The 24819-nt window shown below is 44.2% G+C and overlaps 2 protein-coding genes across 5 annotated transcripts; one reads left to right on the forward strand and one right to left on the reverse strand.

The window, feature by feature from the left end:
• Positions 1 to 1192: 1192 nt before the first annotated feature.
• Positions 1193 to 11895, forward strand: FKBP1B (FKBP prolyl isomerase 1B). 4 transcript variants are annotated; one of them, XM_061156212.1, is made up of 4 exons: positions 1193 to 1365; positions 5331 to 5378; positions 10133 to 10245; positions 11242 to 11378. In XM_061156212.1, the coding sequence occupies exons 1-4, from the start codon at positions 1329 to 1331 to the stop codon at positions 11284 to 11286; spliced, it is 243 nt and encodes an 80-aa protein (XP_061012195.1). In that variant the 5' UTR covers positions 1193 to 1328; the 3' UTR covers positions 11287 to 11378. The 4 variants fall into 4 exon arrangements, with proteins under 4 accessions (XP_061012195.1, XP_061012194.1, XP_061012193.1 ...); XM_061156210.1 differs by having other exon boundaries at positions 1197 to 1365; positions 11287 to 11895; XM_061156211.1 differs by lacking the exon at positions 5331 to 5378 and having other exon boundaries at positions 1194 to 1365; positions 11287 to 11895.
• Positions 11896 to 16212: 4317 nt separating this feature from the next.
• SF3B6 (splicing factor 3b subunit 6) lies at positions 16213 to 24366 on the reverse strand. Its single transcript, XM_061154916.1, has 4 exons — positions 24082 to 24366; positions 21265 to 21383; positions 16653 to 16791; positions 16213 to 16482 (listed from the first exon to the last, which is right to left on the reverse strand). The coding sequence occupies exons 1-4, from the start codon at positions 24109 to 24111 to the stop codon at positions 16393 to 16395; spliced, it is 378 nt and encodes a 125-aa protein (XP_061010899.1). The 5' UTR covers positions 24112 to 24366; the 3' UTR covers positions 16213 to 16392.
• Positions 24367 to 24819: the final 453 nt, after the last annotated feature.

The raw sequence follows: 24819 nt of genomic DNA on the forward strand, positions 1-24819 counted from the left end.
TTCATTCATCCCTCAACTTAAGTTACTCCAGGCGGTAACTGTTCGTGTCCTCATCACAGAGTGGATTCCTCCAGGACAACGATTCTGTCTTAATTCAGTTGGTATCCCCAGCGTGCAGTTCTCTGCCTTGAAAGGCGGGAGGCCACCTGTGCCTACCTAAGACCTATGCAGGATGGAGTATAGGGGTGTAGGTGGGTGGGGGAGAGTCAGTAATTACTGGTTTATTTTCCACCCACCCCTTCCACCACCCTGGCAACTGGCCCCTACAGATTCTAACAGCCTAGCTGGGGTAGGTACCACTTTGGTGCTTCCATGACGTTCTGAACTCTATGGCAGTGAACGCAGTTAATTAAAGCGTTGGTTTAATTGCTGGCCCTCTCCACCTACCTGTGAGACCAAGTTGACTGCTTCCCCCACCCCCCACCCACCCACCCCCAGCTTAACACAGAGCTGTTGTTCAGTTGCTCAGTGGTGTCCCAGGCTTTGCAACCCCATGGACTGCAGCACTCCAGGCTTCCCTGTCCTTCACCATCTCCCGGAGCTTGCTCAAACTCATCTCATTCTGTCGGTGATGCCATCCAACCCCAACGTCCTCTGTCGTCCCCTTTTTCTTCTGCCTTCAATCTTTTCCAGCTGGTAAAGAATCTGCCTGCAATGCGGGAGACCTGGGTTCGATCCCTGGGTTGGGAAGATCCCCTGGAGAAGGGAAAGTACTGTGGCCTAGAGAATTCCAAGGACTATACAGGAATATTCAGGGTTGATTTCCTTTAGGATTGACTGGCTTGATCTCCTTGCAGTCTAAGGGACTCTCAAGAGCCTTCTCCAGCACCACAGTTAAGCATTAATTATTCGAGGCTCAACCTTTTTTATGGTCCAACTCTCGCATTCATACATGACTACTGGAAAAACTATAGCTTTGACTATAGTAGTTGCTACATAAATATGTGTTGACAGATGGATGAATGGAGGGAGGGAGGGAGGGAGGGACAGATGGGTGGGTAGATGCACTAGTGTCTGCATGCCTTCCTCAACATCTTCCCCAATCAGTGGGTTAATGATCGTTAGCCTGGTCAAGCACTGGAGCAGTCGCTTCAGGGTCGCTTCCCCCCGGGCCCCGCCCCGGTCGACCCCACCTTTCCGCGCCGCTCCGCCCCGCCGCCCCGTTCCCGGTGGCCCCTCCCTGCGCAGGTCCCGACTCCAGCCGCACCTCCTCCGACTCTGCAGTGGCGGCGGGGAGGCGAGCCGGAGCGCCAGCGGACCAGGGCCGGAGCCGAGCCGGGGTCGGGGCAGCAGCGGGGACCCTCGGAGGCGGGGCCAGTGGGACCGCGATGGGCGTGGAGATCGAGACCATCTCCCCCGGAGACGGTACCGGGTGGAGGGGCCGGGGGAGGAGGAGGGGTCTCGGGGCGGAGCCCGGCGGGGGGGTCCGATTCCGAGGGGGCGCGGGAGGGGTGCCGAACAGGGGGAGCGGGCCTAGGATGGGGGCGGCGGGAGATGACCAGAGATGGGATTGTTGGGCGTTCTAGCAGACATCCTTAGCCATCCCCATCCGCGCTTGCTCACCTAGAGGTACGAAGGCGGCGGCTGAAAGGCTGGGGTCTGCGGCCCGCCACCGCCCCGGGCGCCTCTGACTGGCGCTGCTGCGGCTGGAAACGCTCGGTTATCCGCTGCTGCTGATTTCCTAGGGCCGGGTTACAGCTCCGCTTTCCCTGCCCTGCTGAGTGAGCTCTGGAAACGGGGAAAAGAGATGTTTTGGGATCTCTTCTGCTCGGGGCAGCCCCCTTCTAACGCGCCCGCTTCCGGGCCTCTGATCGGGCGGCCCCCCGCGATTTGGACGGTGAGACGCTGTAGGGACCGAGCCAGTATGGAAAAGGCGGAGCGCTTCCTCCACTGTTTTTGCATCTTGTTTTATGCTCCCTGCCCCACTCAGCCTCTCCGGCCAGCCTGTCCACTCCCACGGCTTTCATGAGCGGCTGAAACCGATGGCCCCAAAACTTAAGCGTCCAGCCCAGGCCTCGGATTTGAGTTCACGGTGGTCCGTTTATCCAGCCGCTGCTCAGCCTCTACCTGGAAGTCCCACGGATTCCTCAAAGTCAGCGAGTCCAAAACAGAACTCCTGCTTCTGGTCTTCCCCACGCCCAGGCGCTCCTCTGTGTTCCCTTGCTTCCTGCCTTGGGTTGGCACCCCTCACTTTCCCAAGCCTGGCATCCCAGGCATCACCCTTGTGTAATTGAGTTTGGATGTGCCAGGAGTAGCTTTTTCCATTTCTTAAACCAACCTTAATTCAGACTGGAGCCCACATTTCTGCAGGATTTGACAGCAAACTGCATGTCAGGCAGTGTTAACACTCCCCCACCCCCAGGAAATTGGAGGGATTCTTGGCTTCTGGCCACCCTCTTTATTTAAAAGCAGTGGTCCCTAGGAGTCCCAGCCAGGACCTTGGATCACTCCAGAGGTACAGGCTTCTTTTTCTATGCTGGGAACCTCTGGACTGGGTCCCAGGAAGCTTCTCCCTGAGGTCTTCTTACCTCCTCCCCTCTGCCACCCAGGGCACTGCCTTAGAGTTCTGCCAGGGGCCACCAGGCCTCTTCTCCCTTCCCTGGCTCAAAGAAGCCTTTAGAGTTTTCTCTGCTTATCCTCCCTCCCTGGCTAGGGACAAGGGGCATTTTCTCTTGAAGTAGATCAGGATTTTAGGGAAAGCCTGGAGGAACTTTCCAGGTGGCACTAGTGGTAAAGAACCCACCTGTCAATGCAAGGAGACATAACAGAACTGGGTTCAACCTCTGGGTTAGGAAGATACTCTGGAGGAGGAAATGGCAACCCACTCCAGTATTCTTGCCTGGAGAATCCCATGGACAGGCTACAGTTCATAGGGTGGCAAAGTGTCAGACATGACTGAAGTGACTTAGCACAGAGGAACTTTGGGCTTCTGCTTTTACTTCAGTCTAAACCCCCAAGTCAAAGAAGCACAGAAGGGCCAGCTACCATGCGGTAACCCAGAGTGGGAGAATGCACCAATTAATATTTCAACAATGATGTTGCAACAATATTTCAACAATCAAGAGGATGTCTGTCTTGGTCGAGCCTACAACAAATCCTGCCTACTTCTCCTGCTGAGTATCTTGAAGACTCCATCTCCTCATCCTCTGCCCTAGTTCCGGCCACCGTCATCTCTCACCTGGATTTCCGCAGTCTCTAAACTGGTCTTTCCACCTCCAGTCTCACCTCCTGGCCTTCCGCACCACAGCCTGAGCACTCTTTAAAATGCATATCTGATCATGCCCCTCTCTGGGCATGAAATGCTTTAAGGAATCTTCCTTTTTCTCCAGGCAGACAGATACAGCCTTCTGTTACCTTCCTCATCTCTCACTAGCAGTCCCTACCCCTACCACCAACTTCTCTCCAGCTTTATCGAACTGTCTGCTATTTGTTAAACACACCAGCCATTCAGCAAATATTTATTGAGCGTATACTGTGTGCTAGACCTTAAGGTTACAGCAGGAAACCAGACAGGCTCCCATTACTGCATGACTCGAAGCCTTTGAACATGTGGTTCACTGTTCCCAAGTTATCTCCCTTACTTCCTCTGGCAAGTTACTCATCTTTTAAGACCCAGTTTAACCATTATCTCCTTTCTGATACTTTCCCTGACACTAGTTAGTTGCTCCCTCCCTGGGGCCTCATCTACATGTTGGCTCAGCTGTTTACCCTCCCAAGGCTTTGTTATCCAGTCCCATGGCCTTTAGATCCCACCCAAATTTATAGCTCCAGTGCAGACTCTCCATCTGCCTACTTGCAGTACAAGCTTGTGTGTCTTAATAGGTATCTCAAGATTGCCACCTGCACAAATCTGTGCCTCGTCAATCCTCCCCATCTCAGGAATCAGCTCCTCCAGCCTTCCAGTCACCCACCCTAAAACCCTAAGATCATGCTTCTCCCTCATCCTGGATCCCCTTCTCCATGCCATTAGCATGCCCTGTCAGCTCCAATTCCAAAATATATCTCCCATCTATTTTACTCTCTTCTCTGCTGCCAACCACTTTAATTCAAGCCATCATTGATTTTCTGTCTGGATTATTGCAACAGGCGCCTAACTGTCCATCCTACACAGAGCAGCCAGAGTGATCTTATAAAATCTTAATTCAGATTATGTCATTCTCTTGCTTAAAGCCCTCCCATGCCTTCTTGTTGCACTTAAAGAATTTGCAGAATTAAATCCAGCACTGCAAGGCCCTGTATGATCTGGCTCTTTCCCACTTGTCTCCACCTCCTTCCCGTCTTTCCAGTCATGTAGGCTCCTTTCATTCTGTAAATGCATTGATCCTTTCCTGCTTCACGGTTTATGCACTGCCTGCTTCTTCTTCCCGCAGTGCTTTTCCCAGTGTGCTCCTCATCCTTCAAGTCTCAGTTAAAATGTCATCTCCTCTGAGAGGCTGTCCTGGACCAGCCATTCTGAAATGACCTGTCCCACTGTATCTCTCTGCAATTCATCATTGTGTTTATTTTCTTTAGAGAACTTATCACAATCTATGTTGTCTTATTTATTTGAGTATTGTTTGTCTCCCTCCATTAGAATGTAAATTCCAAAAGAGTAGCAATCTTGTCTGGTCTGTGTAACTCACTGGTGTGTCCTGAGATCAGGCCTTACAAAGCAGGTATTCAATAAATATTTGTGAATGATTCTGTTTATTCAGAATCATCGGGCTTCCCTGATAGCTCAGCTGGTAAAGAATCCACCTCCAATGCAGGAGACCCCAGTTCAATTCCTGGGTCGGGAAGATCCGCTGGAGAATGGAAAGGCTACCCACTCCAGTATCCTCGCCTGGAGAATTCCAAGGACTGTATAGTCCATGCGGTCGCAAAGAGTCGGACATGACTGAGTGACTTTCACTGTTTATTCATCCTCGTGCAGTCGTCACCCTGCATTATAATCTATTATTTATTCATCTATTTCCCTAACCTCATTGTGAGTTCATAGATTGCTCTGTGTCTCTGGAATCTAGTCCAGGCCTGCCAGATAGTAGGCTGTCAGGTTTGTGTAATGGATGGAGGAAAGTAAAAAGAGCAATCAAAGAAAGGGAAACAACCAGAAGAGAGCGAAGTTGTGGAACCCAAGGAAATAAAGTTCAGATCAAGGCCAGAGAAGTGAAGTGGCTCATACAAAGCCCCTGGCTCATGCAAAGCACAGAGCCAGAACTGGAGCCACGAGCATCTCTGTGGTATGGAGGGGAATGTGGGTCAGGGCTCTTGGTCACAAGTCACACCTGAAATGTCCCCGGTGACTTTTCCCAATTTGCTGTTCATTCCTGGATCTCTGTGTCTCCTTGCAGGAAGGACATTCCCCAAGAAGGGCCAGACGTGTGTGGTGCACTACACAGGTAGGCTTCGCCCCCTACGCTCTCATCCAAACCTGCCCCTCTGCAGGCAGGTCTCTACTCTGATACCTCTCCAGAGGTATCTGCTCCCCTGGATCAGGCCCAAAGCCCAGGGCAGCCAGGGCTTCCTCTGACCAGCTATCCCCATCTCCCCCAGTCAGCCTTGAGGGAATGAGAAAGGGCACTGGCAAGGTTAATCCCTCCCCTCTTCTACCAGCAAGAGCCACCGTGATACCAGCCTCTGACAGAGCCAGCCATCTCCATTTCCCTTCCATCTGTTGTAGGCAGGATGGAGCCCTGGTCCCCCTGGTTCTGTGTGATACTTGGAAATTCCTCTTATAGCTCTCAGAGCCCTGACCCCCGCTTCAGACTCCTTTTCATCCTACAGTGTTATGAAAGAAGTGAAGTCTCAGCTTTCTCAGAATCCCCTTTCTTTTTTGGGAAATAGACTATTCAGTCTACTCTTACTGAACACTTACTGTGTACGAGAGGTTGTGCTGATCAGTGGGGACACAAACGTGAAACAAGAGGACCCCTGCCTTCACCAGGGCTGTGGGCATTGGGGAGGGCAGTGCCTGTGGTGCTGTGGGAGCGGAGGAGGGCCCACATCTCTGCTGAGCCCTCATGCCTGATCTGGATTGGAAGGTGGACTGAGGAACATTCTAGTTGGAGTTCCTGAGGACTGCTGGCCGAAGATCGCTGAGCAGATGTTTGTTCCAAGAGGGGTGCAGGGGGAGTGCTCTGCCTTGTGACCTTCCCAATGTGGCGAACTTGGTGACAGCCACTTCGCAGACAGCAAGGCCAGTTTAATTCCTAGGATAGAGTCAGATGGGGGCCATTTTTAGCACTTCTCTGGGCCAGTGTGAAGTGCCAGTTTAATTCTAGGCAAACAGTGTGGGTATTTCTCAACAGCTATGTTGCCAGTGGCTGACGTCAGTGGGCTGGAGCTGTGTTTCATCTCCCGGTGATGTCCTGATTACCATGCGCCTTCTGGGGCCTCTGACCTGTGTAATTGATTTGTCTGTTCTACATGTTGCAGACATATCGGTACTTATCAAGTTACCGAAACCACAACATCCTTTTGTAAAGACTTTTCACAATACATGCAGACAGGAGGCAATGTGTATTAAATACTAACATTAGATGTGGGCGGCTCTGGTCTGGGGAGGGACTGTCTCATCAAACCCAGTCGTAGTCTGGGACTTTTTGGTAAACTTTATTATATGTAAATACACCGGAGAACATAACTGTAAGATGTACAGCTTGATGAAATTTTTCAAAAGTGATCATACTTACGTAACCACCCCCGGATCAGCAGACCTTTCCAGCACCTCCTGGTCTGTCCCCTATGCCTCCTCCCAGTCATTCGCTCGTGCACGCTAAGTTGCTTCAGTGGTGTCGGACTCTTTGCGACTGTATGGACTGTAGCCCACTAGACGCCTCTGTCCATGGGATTCTCCAGGCAAGAATACTGGTGTGGGTTGCCAGGCCCTCTTCCAGGGTATCTTCCCAATCCAGGGTTCGAACCCGAGTCTGTTACGTCTCCTGTGTCTCCTGCATTGGCAGCGGGGTTCTTTACCACTGGTGCCATCTGGGACCCACCCCCCCCCCCAGCCCCCACCCACCCTGCCAGTCATTACATCTCCCTAAAGGTAACTAGCATGCTAACTTTTTGTCCCTATGGATTGGTTTCATCTCATAGAGTATGTACTCTTTTGTTTTTGGGTTGTTTCACTCATTAGGTCTCTTATTTCATTTTTTATGTGCCTGAGATTTATCCAGGAGTTTGCTCTTTTTTATTCCTGTACAGGTCATTGTATGAGTATATTGCAATTTATCCTTTCTACAGTTGATGAACATTTGGATTGTTAGTTTTTAGACATTATGAATAGTGTTGCTTTAAAGAGTCTTCTAGATGTCTTCTGGTGCATATATGTAGACAACCTGGTTGGCTATACATAGAAGTGGAATTGCTGGGGCACAGAGTTACACCTGCTCAGAGATAGCAGATCCTACCGCATAGCTTTCCAAAGTAGTTTGTGCCAGTTTCCACTGCCACCAGCCATGTCTGAGCATTCCAGTTCGCCGGTATCCTCATCACCGCTTGGTATCGTCAGGTTTTTGTTTTGGTTTTGGCCCTCTCTGGTGGGCTCCCAGGGTATCTCCTTATGGTTTTGATTTGCACAGGCCTAATGGTTAAGGAAATTGAGTACCCTTTCATGTGCTTCCTGGTCATTTGGATGTCTTCTGTAGTTCACCTAAATTTTGTCCACTTAAGAAAACATTAGGTTGTCTGTCTTTCTCTTACTGATCTGTAGGAATTCCTTTGTATTCTGGATTTGAGTCCTTTGTTGGCTATACCTATTCCAAACATCTCCTATTTCAAACCATCTGTTTTTCTTTACTCCTTTATTGGCATCCTTTGAGCAGATTTCTTTTTTTAAATTTTTATTTATTTATTTGGCTGCAGTGGGTCTTAATTGCAGCATGTGAGACCCTCTATCTTTGTTGCAGCATGCAGGATCTTTTTAAAAATATATAGATTTATTTATTTGGCTGTGCTGGGTCTTCATTGCAGCACATGAGATCCTTTAGTTGTGGCATGTAGGATCTGGATCCTAGTTCCCTGACCTGGGTTCGAACCCAGGCTCCCTACATTGGAAGCACAGAGTCTCATTCACTGGACCACTAGAGAAGTCCCACTTTGAACAGAATTCTTAATTTTAATGAAGTTCTACATATGAATCTTTTCTTTTGCAGTTAGTAATTTTGTGTTCAGAAATCTTTGTCTATCCTAGGTGATGAAGCTCTAGCTCTTCTTCTATTTATTGTGTCATAGAAGCTTTATTATTTTATCTTTCATATTTAGGCCTGTGATTCATCTGGAATTGATTTTTATGTGTGGGTGAATTAGGGGTTCACTTTGACCATTCATTTTCCCTCATATGTCAATCAGCAACATTAATTAAAAAATCACCGTTTGTCCATTACATTTCAGTGGCACCCTTGTTAAATCCAGTCACCATGTGTCTGTGGTTTCTGGACTGCATGGTTTTGACTAAACCTGCTGCAGTAGATAAAAGTTTATGGTCTGAAGTGGTTTAAGTCATAGAAACCTGAAGAGTATGAGGAATGAGAAAATCAGTCTTTAAATGGAGGGTGTGAATGTGAGTGTGTGTATGTGCATATCCATATGTGTACTATATAGGTTTGTGTCTGTGTGACTGTATTATATCTATGTATCTAAATATTTTCTTAGCATCTGTTTGGCCATCAGGGTTTTCTTCTGAGTGCATGTGCATAAATGTATGTGAGCATGCATGCGCATCTCTGAATATCTTAGCAACCTGTGTGTATGCTTGAGTTTGTATTTGATCTGGTATATTTGATACAGAAGTATCCATCTGTGTGTTTCTCTGTGTAGCAATAGGGTTTTCTTCTTTGCCTGATTTAGTACCCAGGGAAAGAGCCCAATTTATTCTGCCCAGAAAATAGGTAAATAAGAATGTCTCTTGTATACATTTATATTGTAGGAATTAGGATGTGGAATCACAGATGCTTAGACACTAGACCTCTCATGTGAAACATGGTAAATCTGAGATCAGAGAGAAAGTGATCTGCCTAAGTTCACACAGTGAGTTAGTGCCAGAGTGAAGTCAGAATCTAGTCTCTGAACTTACAAGCTAGATCTTTCTCTGGTCCCAGATTGCCTTCTGTTGTGATCCAGGGGCCATGAGAAGAGGTTGTGAAATAGCATCCTTTGCAGAATGTCTAATATTTGAGCTAGAAACACCAGTAAGAACAGAAAACAGAAAAGCAGCTCTTGCTTCTTAGGCAGCTGGACTGAGACAACACATGTATGTACATCAGGAATGACAAGATATCTGCAGTTGGAGGCTGAGGGATGCTTCAGTCTGCTAAGAAAACACTGAGGGTGTCCTGAGTTCACACGGTCCTTTTGTGTGAGGTGTGGAGGTTGCCCCTGACTGGGTGGGTCACTTTACACTGTTCACTGCAATAAAGGATGATACGACCTTTGGGTTTTGCATAGTGAGGGAACCTTGAGAATATCAGGTGAAGACTCATCCTGAAACTGAAATACGTGGGAAAACAGACCATCAGGCTAAGGAAGGTGCATAAAAAAAGTTGTAATGTGCAGAAGTACTTGAGAAAGGTCTGACCTCAATAGGGAAGGGAAGGGGAGAAGGAGAGGACAGAGAGAAGTTGTCAGGCAGGCAGTAGCTAGATCTTAAAGTGACTGGATACAGTGTAGGCATTCGGATTCTGCCTCAGGGAAGTTACAGAAGCAAGGGAATAATAGGGTTAGGCATTTGCATGGGCCTCGCGTGTGCGTGCGTGTGTGTGTGTGTGTGTGTGTGTGTGTGTGTGTGTGTGTGTGTGTGTTTTAAACCATTCTGGGTGCAGTGTGGAGAAGGGGATGGAGGAGTAAAGGCAAAGCAACAAGACTAATTAGAGTCGGTTCCTGTCCACAGGTGAGGTGTGATAGTGGCTTGATGAGACCACAGGGTGGTGGTAATAAAAGTAGAGAAAATAGCTGGACTTCAAAGATATGTACCATTTGGTGAAGGCAGGATGTGGAAGTATCCAGGTTTCTTGCTTAGTCAATGGGATGGATGGGGAGGACTGGAAGACAGCAGATTTGTACAGAATAGGCATTCCATACTAGACGTGTTGAACCTGAAATGGGAGTTATCTCATGACCGCAACTCTTTTCCACCCTATCCTTGCTTCCATAGGAATGCTTCAAAATGGCAAGAAATTCGATTCATCCAGAGACAGAAACAAGCCTTTCAAGTTCAGGATTGGCAAACAGGAAGTCATCAAGGGTTTTGAAGAGGGCGCAGCCCAGGTAAGATGAGGATCCTTGTTGAGGGGGGTTTGAGCAGCTGGGGTTCTGGGCTCTGCATGCTGCCCTCCACCCTCCCCCATCACAGACTACCACTGCTTTGACTCCACTGCCAGGGCTTGGCAATGCCACCTAGTTTCAGTCCTGGCTTTGTGTCCCCACCCCTTTTGTTGCCCGTCACTTGGGGCTGTCTTCCCAAGCATATCCTTCTAGTTCTGAGCAAGCTTGTGAGCTAGTAGCCGTTCAGAACTGAAGCAGCAGAAGAGGTGGGGTAGGCTACTGTGTTTAGGGTTCTTTTTAACTTAAAAAATAAAGCACCAATTTCAGACTCACAAAAATATTATACATGAGTATAGTTCTCATATACTCTTTACCCAGCTTCCCTAAATGTTAATGTTTTACATAACCATAGTACCATGAACAAAACCAGGACATTAATATTGATACAATGCTATTAGCCAATCTGTTCAAATTTTTGAGTCAGTTATTCAAAATTTGAAAATTGATTATTCAAATTTCACCAGTTGTCCCACTAATGCCAGACAAATCCTTGAGGACTGCTGTGATGAGCCCTGGTTCAGGCTCTTCTTCCTTCCTTTATGAAGTCATGTGATGTTCCTTGCTGTGCCTTCTAATCTCTTAATCTAATGAATTCGTCCTAGCACCTACATGAGTATATACATGCATGTATGGTCTTTACGCATCCTCTTTAGGCTTCTTTGAAAGAAGAAGGAAAAATTATGAACAGATTGAAGTTTTGAGGTGCACTCTAATTGAATAATCAGCACTGTTTGCTGGATCAATGAATTTGAGACTACGGTGTTGAAGTTACTGTCTGTAGTCACGTCTCTGCTAGTCTGGGGTGCAATCTGCCTTGGTTACAATTCTTAGCATCACTTCAGTGTGCCCTGTATAAAATTCATCTCAGATCTTCAGGGTTACCATGAGGATGGTTTGGGAAAATGACATAGTTACCTTACTTTTTTCTTTTAAATCAAGCTGGGTCCTCTTTCTCCTCTCCCCATCTGCCCCCATCCCTGCTAGATGAGCTTGGGGCAGAGGGCGAAGCTGACCTGCACTCCCGATGTGGCATATGGAGCCACAGGCCACCCCGGTGTCATCCCTCCCAATGCCACCCTCATCTTTGACGTGGAGCTGCTCAACCTAGAGTGAAGGCAGGAAGGAACTGAAGGTGGCTGGAGATGGCTGCTGCTCACCCTCCTAGCCTGCTCGGCCACTGGGACGGCTCCTCCTGCTCGGGGCTCTTGATCAGTGCGCTAACCTCACTGCCCCATGGCATTATCCATTCTCTCTGCCCAAGTTGCTCTGTCTGTGTTCCGTCACTGTTCACGCTAATCTTTGCTTGAGGAAACTTTGGTTGCAGATTGAAATGTTTCAGGTTGTGCATTTTGCGTGATGCATGTAGTAGCCATTCCTGATCACAGAACAGATTTCTTGTTCGCACAATCTACACTGCCTTACTTTTACTTAAGCCAGACACACAAGGTGCTCAGACATGAAATGTACGTGCTGTACACAGAGGGACTTGAGCCAGTTACCTTTGCTGTCACTTTCTCTCTTGGAAGTTCTGCTGACTTAAACAATGTCCTCTTTGGAAACGGTATGTAAAATAAAGGCTCTGTGCTTGACAAATGCCTGTCCATCCTTACTGAAGGTAGGAAGTGCTTTAAGTGTACTCAGACACTCAGTTGTGTCTGACTTTTTGTGACATCATGGACTGAGAGTCTGCCAGGCTCTTCTGTTCATGGGATTCTCCTGGCCAGAATATTGGAGTGGGGTGCCATTTCCTCCAAGGGATCTTCTCGAACCAGGGATTGAATCCGCATCTCTTAGGTCTGATGTATGTGGTCCTTAAAGGAAGTATTTTAAGGACCACAGTCGTTAAAGAAAGTGCTTTTAGGACCACATAAGTCAGTTGCCCTTGCGGAAAACAATGACAAAGAGAAGTAGCCAGGAGAGTGATATTATATAGTACAGGTTTCCCCACTATCCGAAAGTAGACAGTACCGCATGCCTATGAAACCTTTTGTAAGCTGAAATGGTGTGAAGCGAAGAAGCAGTTACACTAGGGCACATCTTGCTAATGGATGTACAAAATACATCAAGATAAGAGCACAGATGCTCACAGACACAGTTCAAAGCTATGACGGCTTGCTGCCGAGATGCTATGTAATTCTTGGGGAAGGAGCTGGGTGGTGTCAGTCACTGCTCAGGGTTCATGCTGCCTCTTAACCACTCTGAATGCTATTTTTGCTTTTCTCCTTTCATCATAAAAGCAAAAATCCTCTCTGGATTTCTTTTGGGTAGTGAAAACAGGTATTCATGTAGGTCTTTCCTAAAAGTGAAGTGTCATGAAGTGAACTTTCAAAAGTTCATGTAGCATACATACCACTCCGAGGTACCTATTGTACTTAATGGGCCTTGTTCTATTCTTATTTTTTTTCTAATTTTAAAATAAAAACTGCCACCAACCCTCTAAGGAGCCCTGCTGCTGCTTCTGTTAAGTTGCTTCAGTCATGTCCGACTGTGTGCGACCCCATAGACAGCAACCCACCAGGCTCCTCTGTCCCTGGGATTCTCCAGGCAAGAACACTGGAGTGGGTTGCCATTTCCTTCTCCAATGCATGCATGCATGCTAAGTCGCTTCAGTCGTGTCCGACTCTGTGCGACCCCATGGACAGCAGCCCACCAGGCTCCTCTGTCCATGGGATTCTCTAGGCAAGAATACTGAAGTGGGTTGCCATTTCCTTCTCCACTAAGCAGCCCTACAAGGTAGGTTATTGCTTGCCACTCATCTCACAGGCTCAGAATTTTCTTCTGAGTAACTGTAACTAAAGGAATACATTTTGTCCAAACCCCATAGCTTAGTCATCAAATGCTGGATTTGAGCACTTCAGGTGATCCATCATGAAATCTACGTTTAGACTCAACCAGATGAGCTCCCTTCTTGGAAAAGTGCTTTGTGCATCTAAAGAAATGATGATGTGCTATGCTTCAAAGCCATACACTAACTTACATTGGGACATTACTTGTGATAATAAGTATGTACTTATTTTCATCTAGAGTTGCTCTAACTTTATACTGGAGCATTACTTCTGAGAATATATGATTCTGAACTTGTTTCTATCTATGCTGCTTATTAATATTTTCATCTGCCTTTACTGTAACTTACCGGAACTTCCAGTTAGGTTTTAAAACCAGCCTGCTGATTGATATGGGTTCTGTATTTCAGGAGAGCCCACGGCAATGTAGCTAAGAGATTTTTCTTTTAGTTGGCCTGAGAAAAGCTCTTGGCCATTGTCAGGGTTCTTCTTCAGTGATGTCTCAGAATTGTTTCAAGACTGAGGGAGGGGCAAGTGCTGTTAAGTTTCCTTCATAGACTCGTTGATAACACATCACAAAATGTGTCATGTATGTGTATGACACAACATGTTGGCTATTTTATCGATCCCTTTTGTCTCCAAAAAGTCCTGGCTGTATTCCTCTGCTGAGGACTGATGAGCTACTGAAGAAGCAGTGCTTTAAGATGGAGAAAATGAAATGAGAAAGGGGCTGCTTTGCTTTCAGTCACCAGTCCCTATGCTCACCTCTACAGTGGGACCAGACCAGTCAGCAGGTGCTACACTCACTCCTTTCTGGGGTGTTTCCTTCAGAATGTCTTGGTTCCTCGCTTTCCGCAATGATACAAAAGGCCTATGAGAATTCCTCAGAAGTCAGCCTGTATAAAAGATTATCATCATGTTTTCTGCTGTGACACCAATAAGATAACTAAAAATAGCACCAAGGACCATTTCAGGTGCCCATTATGGAGTCAAGTAAATGATCTCAGCCTAGAGTACTCATAGCCGAGGTGGTAACAGGAGACACTAACAGGAGGGGGGAATAAAAGCAAATACCTACTGGCTAGCACGTGGAGAGGGTAGGGCGCTAGGCTTCACAGGCCCTGCTTTACTGACACTTTTAAAAGATAACACAGAAAATTGTGATGCAATACGACAAGGGTTTGGGCATCATCCTGTGAGAGCCACCAAAAGTTGTTAAGCAAGAAGGTGATGATGAAATATATGTCGTATCAGTCCCTTTCATACTTTCAATGAATTCTCTATTCATACAAAGTCTTTCTTGAAAACTTGAAATGTAACCTACATGGATGTAAAGCAGCTCTGGCACATGTGTGTGTGTACATACATGCACATGAACACAATCATTCCCTTTTTTTTAAGCTCCCCAGCTGGCTTCGATGTCCCCCTGGATTTATTTTTAAGATTTTTTAATACAGACCATTTTTAAAGTCTTTGTTACAGTATTGCTTCTGTTTTATGTTCTGTTTTTTTTTTTTTGGTCACAAAGCATGTGGGATCTTAGCTCTCAGACAAGAAATCCAACCCACATCCCCTGCCTTGGAAGGTGAAGTATTAACCACTGGACTGTCAGGGAAATCCCGATTCCTTATACTCTTTGAGGAACTGCGCCTTCAATGCCTGGTGCAGAGGACTGGCTTAACTATGTCCTCAGCATTTCAGTACACAGAGAACAGAGCAGGGGCTCAGGATGTGTCCACTGAACTAATGTTCTTGTAACTGGAACTGGCTAAAAATGTCCAATTAGAGGGCATTTTTTAGAAACTCTTAACTTTAGGTCATGGAATTCAACTAACACATATATAATCCAAATGACAGACCAGTTATAACTGTCAGGAATTCCCCCTTGTTACTAATTTAAAACAACTTATATTAGGAGCAAGTCAGTCTGTAGACAAACCACACTGTAAGTAGGTCTAATTTGTTTTCCCCTTACAAAAGTCTTTTAGAAAATTCTTTTTATAAATACCTAAAAGCACACTGAGCATTACAAAAATAAGGAACTCATAAAAGCATTCAGAAGAAAATTACAGCTGTGGCTCCTTTGTCATCTGCCTGCCCTTCTTAGAAAGGACTCTTTTCTACTCTTTAACAGTGCTTTCAAAAAGCACTCAGACAGAGTTAATAAACAAGACAATTATTTCTTGATTTTCAATAGTAGGCTTTGAGAAGACAGTACAAAAAGTACAAAATAATCTATTTTCTTGCAGTAATGTTAGATTTCAAAGCTAAATGCATTTAAAAGTAGACGAGGCTTTGTCCACTTAAATGACTCAATGCTTGTATCTTTCAAATTGATTTTGTGTTATAGTTATATACAAAACAATTAGTCCATGTTTCTCCATTTGGCCCATGCCTAAACTATAAAAAGAAAATTATAGCTATCTCCTCCAAGCTGCTGAGCTATGATGAATGTGGTAATAAACATACTATTTCCATGCCATGGAAGTCTGTGATTATAAGACTAAGCATTAAGTATTTTATTTATGGCAAAGATATACTATGAGCTAAGGTCCAAAATATACACAAACACTTATTAACTAAAGGGGAAGAATACATAAATACATCTTAGACATGTAACAACAAATACCACCACCCTGGCAGCTTGCTCTCCCATTTCTAACAATGTGTTATCATCTGAATGACCATTTCTAGAATAAACCTCTAAGGACAAGGGTACCAATACTGACAAAGGCATTTCACTAACTGTAAACCAAGTATCACTCAAATGTACTCATGTGGTTAATAACTAGTTGATGTCAAAAAACATTTTATTCATTCACTCAACATGATAAACTTTGGTTTCCTTATCTGCAAAAGGGAGATACCTACCTTCACTGAGTTATTATGTAGATTTCATTATTAATAGACATTCAATAAGTAACAATACTCTTAATAAGTTCCCCTGATGGCTAAGCACTGGACTGGTCACTGGTAGTATTGAGAATATCAAAAGGTCTCCATTCTCAAGAAGCTTAGTCTCTAGGACCATCTGCTACTGAATAATTCTTGATATGGTTCAACTGCTGTTTTATTATCTTTTTTTTCTGGTATAATATAGGAGAAATTTTAAGAGAAAACACTGACATGTTTTACCAAAAGCTACAAGTTTATTAACATAATATATTCTAACATATATCAGTTTCAAGTGGGTCTTGAAACTGGGTCAATCTCAAATGAAAAATCACAATATTCAGCATTTAAAAGAAAAAAAAAAAAGTGGTAGTCATTCATGGGTTTTAGTCCAAAGTGAAAATGCAGAAAACATTTACTTTGGTGGATCTGTGTTGATGCCATATTTCTCCTTAAGAAGCTTCAACTGTTCTTCCTTCTTCTTTGTGTCCATCTTCTGAAATGCCTGAAAGTGTGGTAAGGACCAAAGTTAACAGTTACCAACCTACAGTCAAATGAATTTTACCAATAGCACTAGCTAGAGAAGAACTCTGGAGAGCATCTCCCCTAATGGTACAACCCTCCACTAACTCTTACATGGGTTCCCCAAGTGATGAGGACTGTGCCTGTACTTACCCTGTTGGCATTATAGTACAAAACCACAAGGTATCTGTTACAAACATTGAATCCTGACAGGTGATCACATGCATTCTTGGCATCAAAGATGTCTTCATAGACCACATAAGCTGTTCCTCTAGTTTCAGGTGTGTTCCCCCTACAAAGGTGAATTGGACTTAATTAAAATACACATTTACCTGAAAACCTTTAGGGGAAATAGATATTATGGACAGGTATGCTGAATAAGCCTTTAATTTCTTGAATTAGGTAACTTTTGTTTTTAAGTACCATATCTCAGATGAAACTTACTATACTAAGAATACTAATATGGTTACTAAGACAATAGCAGCAAAGAACAAGCTTGAAACATTCAGTCTTCATGTTCACTACCCTACTAAGAGAGAGCAGTCCTCATGTTCACTTTCCTACTTCTCATACTAAGAATCAATTTTTAGTCTTACACTGGTAAGTATAGTACCTTAGGAGTAATAGCTGTTATTACCAATGATGTCTAGGATGCAGCTTTTCTTACTGTGCATTTATGCAACAGAAACAACACATTTTGGTTATTTACCACACTAGTCCCTTGTTTCCAAAGATTTTGATTTTCTCCCTCACTCTAATTTTAGTTCCAATTCTTAAACACAAGACAGTCTCCATCAATTTAGGGAACAAACGTTTCTGGGTAGTATTTTACTAAAGCTTATAAAATCCATAAAAATAAATTTTGTGTCTGTGGCAGGAGTGGGGTTGGAAGGAAACCCTACCAAGAAGATGGCAAAATTAAAAACAGTCAACTACCATCTTTTATGACTAGGACAGGGTGTCCTCCGATGTAAAGAGAGAGCTAATGTAGTCTCTTCCATTTTCCTTAGAAGATTCATTGCCCTTTTAAAACAACAGAGTCAACAGCTATCCTTCAGACATTCACTTTTAGTAATATCTGCACTTTTATGCATTACACAGCCTTCTGTAGCCAGGGAAAAGGGCTGGGTTTCTGGAGGGATTGGGTTTGAAGTGTGGTGGTTGGTGGGGTACCTGTGAGTCAGAGAAGAATGCTGGCAGGTGGCTGAACACGGAAGCTCATGGATATGGAGCTGCTTCTTGTGTAGGGAAGCTATAGGGCTGCCACCTCCTCTCCTCACACCAGCTTCAGGTAGGGGAGGAGCTAGGGAAGTGTGAGGAGCAACAAACTGCAGGTGGCAGATGGCCATGTGCTTATGAGTGGGGACAGCTGGCAGAAGTCCCATTCAGCTTATGCTCTGGTAAGCTAAAGATACCCCCTTGCCTCCATCTGAGTTCCAGCCACCCAATGCAACTGCAGAATAAGGTTTATCAACTGCCACAGTGACTGCACAGGGTCAAGGGAAGGCAGTGGGCCCATGGGAAGGGGAGGCACCTGCCTAGATTTGATCTAGGATGAGACTACAGTTTTGGGCCCTGATCAGAGCTTGTGCTTCCTGTAAAAGGGAGAGGTGTAGGGGGTTGAGGGGGTTGGAGGGTACCAGGACCATAGAACACTCTCACTTTGTCAGACTGCATGGGCCTGATGAAGAATTTTATTATACTCTTTACTCACTGAAAGTAACAACTTTTGACTTTTTTCAAGAATGCTTATTCTTGAAATATTGGGGAATACCCAAAGGAAAAAAACACTGTCCCAAAGATTTTCCCCAAAAGTCCACTTAATTTTTATTTTGGAATAAAACCATTAAAAAAAAAAAGTAATAATTTAAGTTCCAAAAGGGCAAATATGGTTTTTTTATTTTACTCCTACAATGCTATGCATACAACAAGTCCTAATAAGCATCTGAAGGATGGATATCTACTTTCTCCTATCAGTTCTCATACACATCTTTTTTCCAGGAAGCTAATAAAACAAGAGCGTCTCTCTTTTTCCTCTTACATCTTCTTAGGAAGTAGAAGCGCAACAGGCACTAAACCCATTTTAAAGATGCTCCATCTAAAGTACCCCACCCCTAATTATCAACCTAGTATCTTGAAATCTACATTGTAATTTTAATTAAAAATATATACTTGGTACCTACTATTAATATATGTTAGGTTCTGAGTCAACAGTATTTTCTGTCTTTGGCCACACTACACAACTTATGGGATTTTAGGTCCCTGACCAGGGACTGAACCTGGGCCCTCGGCAGTGAGAGCTTGGATCTTAACCACTGGACTACCAGAGAATCCCTGCAACATTATTTTCTTGATCAGTGGTAAAAGCTTAAAGTAAAAATAAGATCTACTCATGGAACAACCTCTCTGAGCTTCAGCTGTTTCATGTGTCAAATAGTGACATCCTACCTCACACATGGTTTTAATAAACAAAAGATGCAACAAGTATGAAAGAGTTTTAAAGAGCTCAAAGCACTGAGAGTCTACTGCATGCAAGGTAAGCTGACAAATCAGCTGGGTTTGCCCAAGACTGTCCAGGTCTGGGCACTGAAAGCCCCCTGTCCCAGAAAACTCCTCAGCTCTGGGCAAACTGAGAAGGCCACTCACCCTACTGCTGGGTGCCACAGAGCAGGACCACAGCTACAGGACAGGAAACATCTGTTCCTCAATCTATAACTTAGACCCAAGTTCTTGCACACCAAACTTTTACGAATTTATTCAACAAATATACATAGCGTTCTTTCTACATGACAGGTGCTGGAAATCCAATAGTGAAAAAGATGAGCATCATCCCTTCCTTCAAGGGGCTCTTTTCATGCAGGAGAAAGATATTATGTAAATAAATACAAAACAGTTGCAGTTAATGACAGATTAATGGGAAGATAGGGGTTACTTTAGCTAGGGTGGTTTAGGAAAACCACTCTGGCATTGAAGCTGAGACCTGAAGAATGAGGAGCCAGAAATGAGATGAGCTGGGTGGAAATCCCTCCCAGACAGCAGACTGAAAGTTCTAAGGTCTTGAGCTACTCTGCAATCTTCATCTTGACTTAACTCCACTAATCTCTTAATTGTGTACTATCAATAAATTTTGTTATACCTTCATAAATACACTGCCACTTTGTATATTATTCATTTACTTACAGGCACCGTGTGCTTAACATGTGTCAGGCACAACAAGAGTTGTCAACATAAGTGAAAAGAATATATGGTTATCTGCCCTGGAGGAGTCCAAAGGCCGGCAGGAGCCACGAGTGAGCACACAGTCAACAGCAAAACCATATGACAACTAAGAGGGGAAGCTACGGGAGCACAGAGCGGGTGGCTGACGCACACTGGGAAAGAAATACTCAAAGTGTGAACTATCTAATTTGATCTTCTGGGAAACTCTTCTAGAAAGATTTTATATCATAGATAAAGCTCCAGAAGGTTAACTGTTTTGCTGTTTCATATGACTAGCAAGCACCCAGTTAGTATTTGAACCTAGGTTATCATACTGCCTCCATGTTAAAAGCTGAAAGGCACTGTCCACTCAGATTATCTTATATGAGGAAAAAGCCAAGCAACTTGTCTAGAGACACATGACTCATCCTGAAGCAGAATCTTGTCTCCTAAACCCCAAGTCAAGGGATTTTCTGTATACCACGCTTGTATGTTTCAAACAGGAGTTCTTAACCTAGAGCTCATGTACCCACTGAAATCACATGTGAAATGTTGTGTGTATTCTGCAGAAAGGGCCGAAAACTTTAATCAAATATGGAAAAAAAAGAGTTCCTTAAACGGACAGTTGGTCTGTAACACTTCATTTTCATCTCTGTTTTGAGTACCAATGATGGTACATTTTTAGCTCTTCGTTTACTTTTTGGAGGAATAGTGATTACTGAAAAGAAGAATCCTCAAGATCTCAGAGTTCTAAAAGCCAAGAAGGAACTCTCAAGTCATAGAAGAATTCCAATGGAAAATAAAACCTTTAGAAATCTTCTTAGATGGACTCCTAGTTAATTGGCTCACATATACTAGTTAAAAGGACAGCAGCTGTGGTACTGTGCAGAGATTCAGTTTAGAATCACAAGATTTTATCACCAAAGAGCTGGGTGAAACTAGAAAAGTATTGACACTTTTACTCTCTGAGCTTTAGTAGTCTCACCTGTGAAAGAGACACCCTATCATTTCCACACAGGGTTGTAGTGTCGGTGATGCAAATAAAAGCACCTATTAGAGGACAAATGGCATACAGCAGATGTTCAACAGATATCATTTGAAGCCCCAATCTTTAGATTAAATTAAAACATGGATTTATAATTACTTTGCCCTATACTTCTAAATCTTCAACAGAAAGGTGTAGTTGAAAAAAAAAATCATTTTTCTGTTACTTTTATATCTCTTTACACAACTTACTCATAAATTGTGGAGTCAGTAAAGGAGACCGTGAAGACTGCTGAGAAAATTAAGAGTAACCACAGTAGAATACTTCTTTACAAATAGCAGGTATATAAAAAATGTTGGTTCTTTTTCTTCCCATCTGTTGCCTTCAAACCACTCATTACTACTTCACGCTCTCTATAATTTCACAACTACCATTCTTGGCTTTCACTGAGTTGGATCATGAGGGTCTCTATGCTTAGTCTCTAGCCTCTTCGTGAGGCCCTCTGTCATCTGTTAATTCTGAGAATATAAATTACACAATCATTTCTCTAAATGACATTTCAAAAGTTTCAGTAAGACTCACACTCTGATTTGACGAATAGGTCCATATTTCCCAAATATATCATACATTTCTTCAGCTGTGATTTTGTAAGGCAAATTTCTTATATATAAAATCCGATTTACTTCTGGTGGAAGTCGAATCTAAAATGAAAGATAATGGGTTATTATTATAATCAGAGGCAAGAGCGCTACCATTTGAAAACATTATCTCATAATACATTCTAAAAAAAAAAGATACATAATTTTTATACACCAAGAATAAGAACTGTAATCTGACCTTAATGAAAATGGCATGCTCTTGGGAAAAGCAACTGGGCACTGGTTATAGGGAGGGCTGTTAGTAGGAACTAACAAAGTCCAGGACTTCCCTGGTGGCTCAGATGGTAAAGCGTCTGCCTACAATGTGGGAGACCCACGTTCAATCCCTGGGTTGGGAAGATCTCTTGGACAAGAAAATGGCAACCCAATCCAGTATTCTTGCCTAGAAAATCCCATGGATGGAGGAGCCTGGTAGGCTACAGTCCAAGGGGTCGCAAAGAGTTGTCGGACACAACTGAGCAACTTCACTACTACTACAAAATCCAGATTTTTAGTCACTACAGGTAAACAAAGATATCCAACCTCATTTAAAAGTCCTCAATGCTACAGACATTTGTGGGAAAGAACAAGGGAACTGTTTCCTGTTTGCTGGATAATAAAATTCCCACTGATGACCCTTCTCTGGTCTCAGAAACTTGTTCTATCAATGATCCCCTCTCTCCTTTAAATTTACAGCCTTTTCCTCACCATTGGCTTCTTTTATTCCTCACGTGAACAGTTGCTTATATACTCTCAATTGTCACACAAAATAAAACACTTTGGATCCCTCTTCATTCATTCAAATATTTAGTGAGCACCTTTGTTATATATATACATTAGGATTACAGAATGAAAGGGGAAAAAAAGAGCTCTCTACTTACTAGCCCATCTTGCTCCTTTTTTTCTTTTCTTTCAGTCAAGCATCTGAAAAGATGCCTCATATTTACTTCACAACAACTCATTAACCTACCACAATCTAGCTCTACCCAAGCACTCTGATGAATATTGTTTTTATGCACTAAGACCTTGCACTTGCAATGTTCAATTCTCATCAGCTCTTCTGAGGCTTCTGACACTGTTGACTATCACCTTCTTGACTATTCCTGACACACTAGTGCCTTGGATTCCTCCTAATTCTCTGGCTAGTAGTCCTCAGTCTTCTTTGGCCATTGAAATAGGATTTTCCAAAGAGTTTTATCTTTAGACTTTTCTTTTTTTTTTTTTAAGACTTCTTTTCTTGACTCTTCATATACTCCCCTTAACTCTACATTCCTTTGGTCTCTTAACTACACATGCTTTCCACACTAAGTTGACGGCTCCCAAATATGTATCTCCAGTCCAGATTTCATTCTTGTGCTCCTTGTTAACATACTAATTACATACTGGACATTATTAATGTGCACAATAACTATTAAACCAGCATCTATTTCAGGCATTAACAATAAAGCGTTGTATAAATCGAAGAACAAGATAACTTATTCCCGGCCCTCAAGTTATTAGTGGTGACAAATGGTAAACAAGTACAATCAAGTTTTAGACGTTAAGATTTAAGGCTCAGTTCAAGTAGATAATAAACACTGTCAGACAATCACAACATACTTCTCTAGTAAATCCGCTTTCTGACTCTGCAAGACACTGTATCACATTTTCTCCTCTTTCCTCAAATCCTACCATCACCACTCCCTCTGACATCTGAGTTGAACTGTAACCTCTCTTCCCTGCTCATCTCAGGTGATAACCTTGGCTCTTGCTTATTAAAGAAAACAGATATAACCAAATGGTAAGTGCCCTATATTCAATCTTCACTTATCCACATTCACCCACTTTCCCTCTCATTGCTATGACAACCCCTCACCTACCCCAAACTACTGAATTTAACCCATCTTTCTCCTGCATCATTGGCATACAGATACATCTTATATCACACATCTTTAAAAATTAACTGTCATCCAATTTCTATTTACATGAAAACTTGTGTTTTCATTTCCAGCTCCATTTTCTCAATTTCTACCTTTTTTTCATCCCACCGTATTCTACGTTTATCCACTGAAATGATTATCATCGAAGTTACCAAAAATCTTCATCTCACCATATTCAATTATGTCTTCACCTTAGTATACCTCTCAGCAACTTAAAGCGGACCACTCTCTTTCTCCAGGCAATTTTTCTTAGGTTTCCATAACACCCCACCCCCTAATATTACAGACCCTAATAAGCAGCACGTCTTTTTTTTTTTTTTTTTAATTCATTTCTGTATCTTCAGTACTTAAGACTAGTGTCTGGCACATAGTAAGTGTTCAATAAATATGACTGACTTATTGGATCCTCTCTCAAGTCTGGAACATACTAAGGTGCTCAAAAATATCTTTGAAAACATTAATGAAGGATCCAAAAACTCCATAATCTGAGAATACTTCCAGGTTCCAGCTGCCTGTTAAGCGTAAGTGATTTATGGGAGGTTCAACTGCTCTACTGACTTTTAGGCTGAGAAGAAGATCCTGATGCCAGATTCCAGGTACACGTGAAGCAACTTAGGCTGTTAACACTACCACTGACACTAGGATAACAGACTCTAAAGCAACAGTGACGGAAATGTGACTCAAGGAGCACATCCCTAAGGCCAGGGCCAGGATGGAATCTCCCCTCTGACAGGTAACTTCTGATTCTTCCCGCCGAAGGGACAAAGGAGAGCCAAGAATGCTCTCTGGTCACGCCAGCAGCCAAGTGTTCCCCCTCCTCGGAAGAAGTCCCCGACACTCACGTTCGCCCTCTTGGCCGCTTGCATCGCCATCTTGGCGGACTGATGAAGTCACCGCAGCCGCAGCAAACACTTGAATTCCTCCGCACTCCTGGGAGCTCGCTCACTTTCGAGCGCAACAAGGCATCAGATGCAGGACATCAACATCCAGACCCCGCCGGAAGCTGTTCTAACTCGCCGGAATATCACCGTCTCACGCCGAAACGTGCTGACGTATCTTACCCTTACAAATAAGACTCCAGAGCAAAATGGGTCCGAGGTACTTAACGAGGCCGGAAGGTTGAAAGGAGAGAGTCCAAGGCACTTCCGGGCTCTGAACCGGAAGGGGCGGGGCCTGGGCTTAAGGGAAGTGTTCCGGTCGGGGAGGCCAGGAACCGCGGAAGTTGGCTGGAGGGGGCGAGGCCCGAAGAGAAGTCCGCAAGGCGGAAGCGGGCCTCGCGAAGTGGGTCTGCACGCTGGTGAGTTGCGGGAGAGGACCGGCAGTGGAGTGGGGTCCCGGGCTGCAGGCCCCGCGCTGCGTGCGAGAGGACGTCTGCATGCGTCCGGGCCTCAGACAGTGCGCGGAGCCTGCAGGCTTCTGGCTGGTTGTGTTGTGGCCGACACTGTATCTAGTAGTTAGAAGCCCTGGCGCTAGCGCAGGTCCCCGAAATTGAGCATGAGCTGACCAGGCCTCTACTCTAATCTCCGCGACTATGCCTGTCCCGACTCCCACCTCTCCCCTCAGCCGGCGACCGGAGTCCA

This window comes from Dama dama, chromosome 11, assembly GCF_033118175.1.
Source record: "Dama dama isolate Ldn47 chromosome 11, ASM3311817v1, whole genome shotgun sequence".
NCBI classification, from domain to species: Eukaryota; Metazoa; Chordata; class Mammalia; order Artiodactyla; family Cervidae; genus Dama; species Dama dama.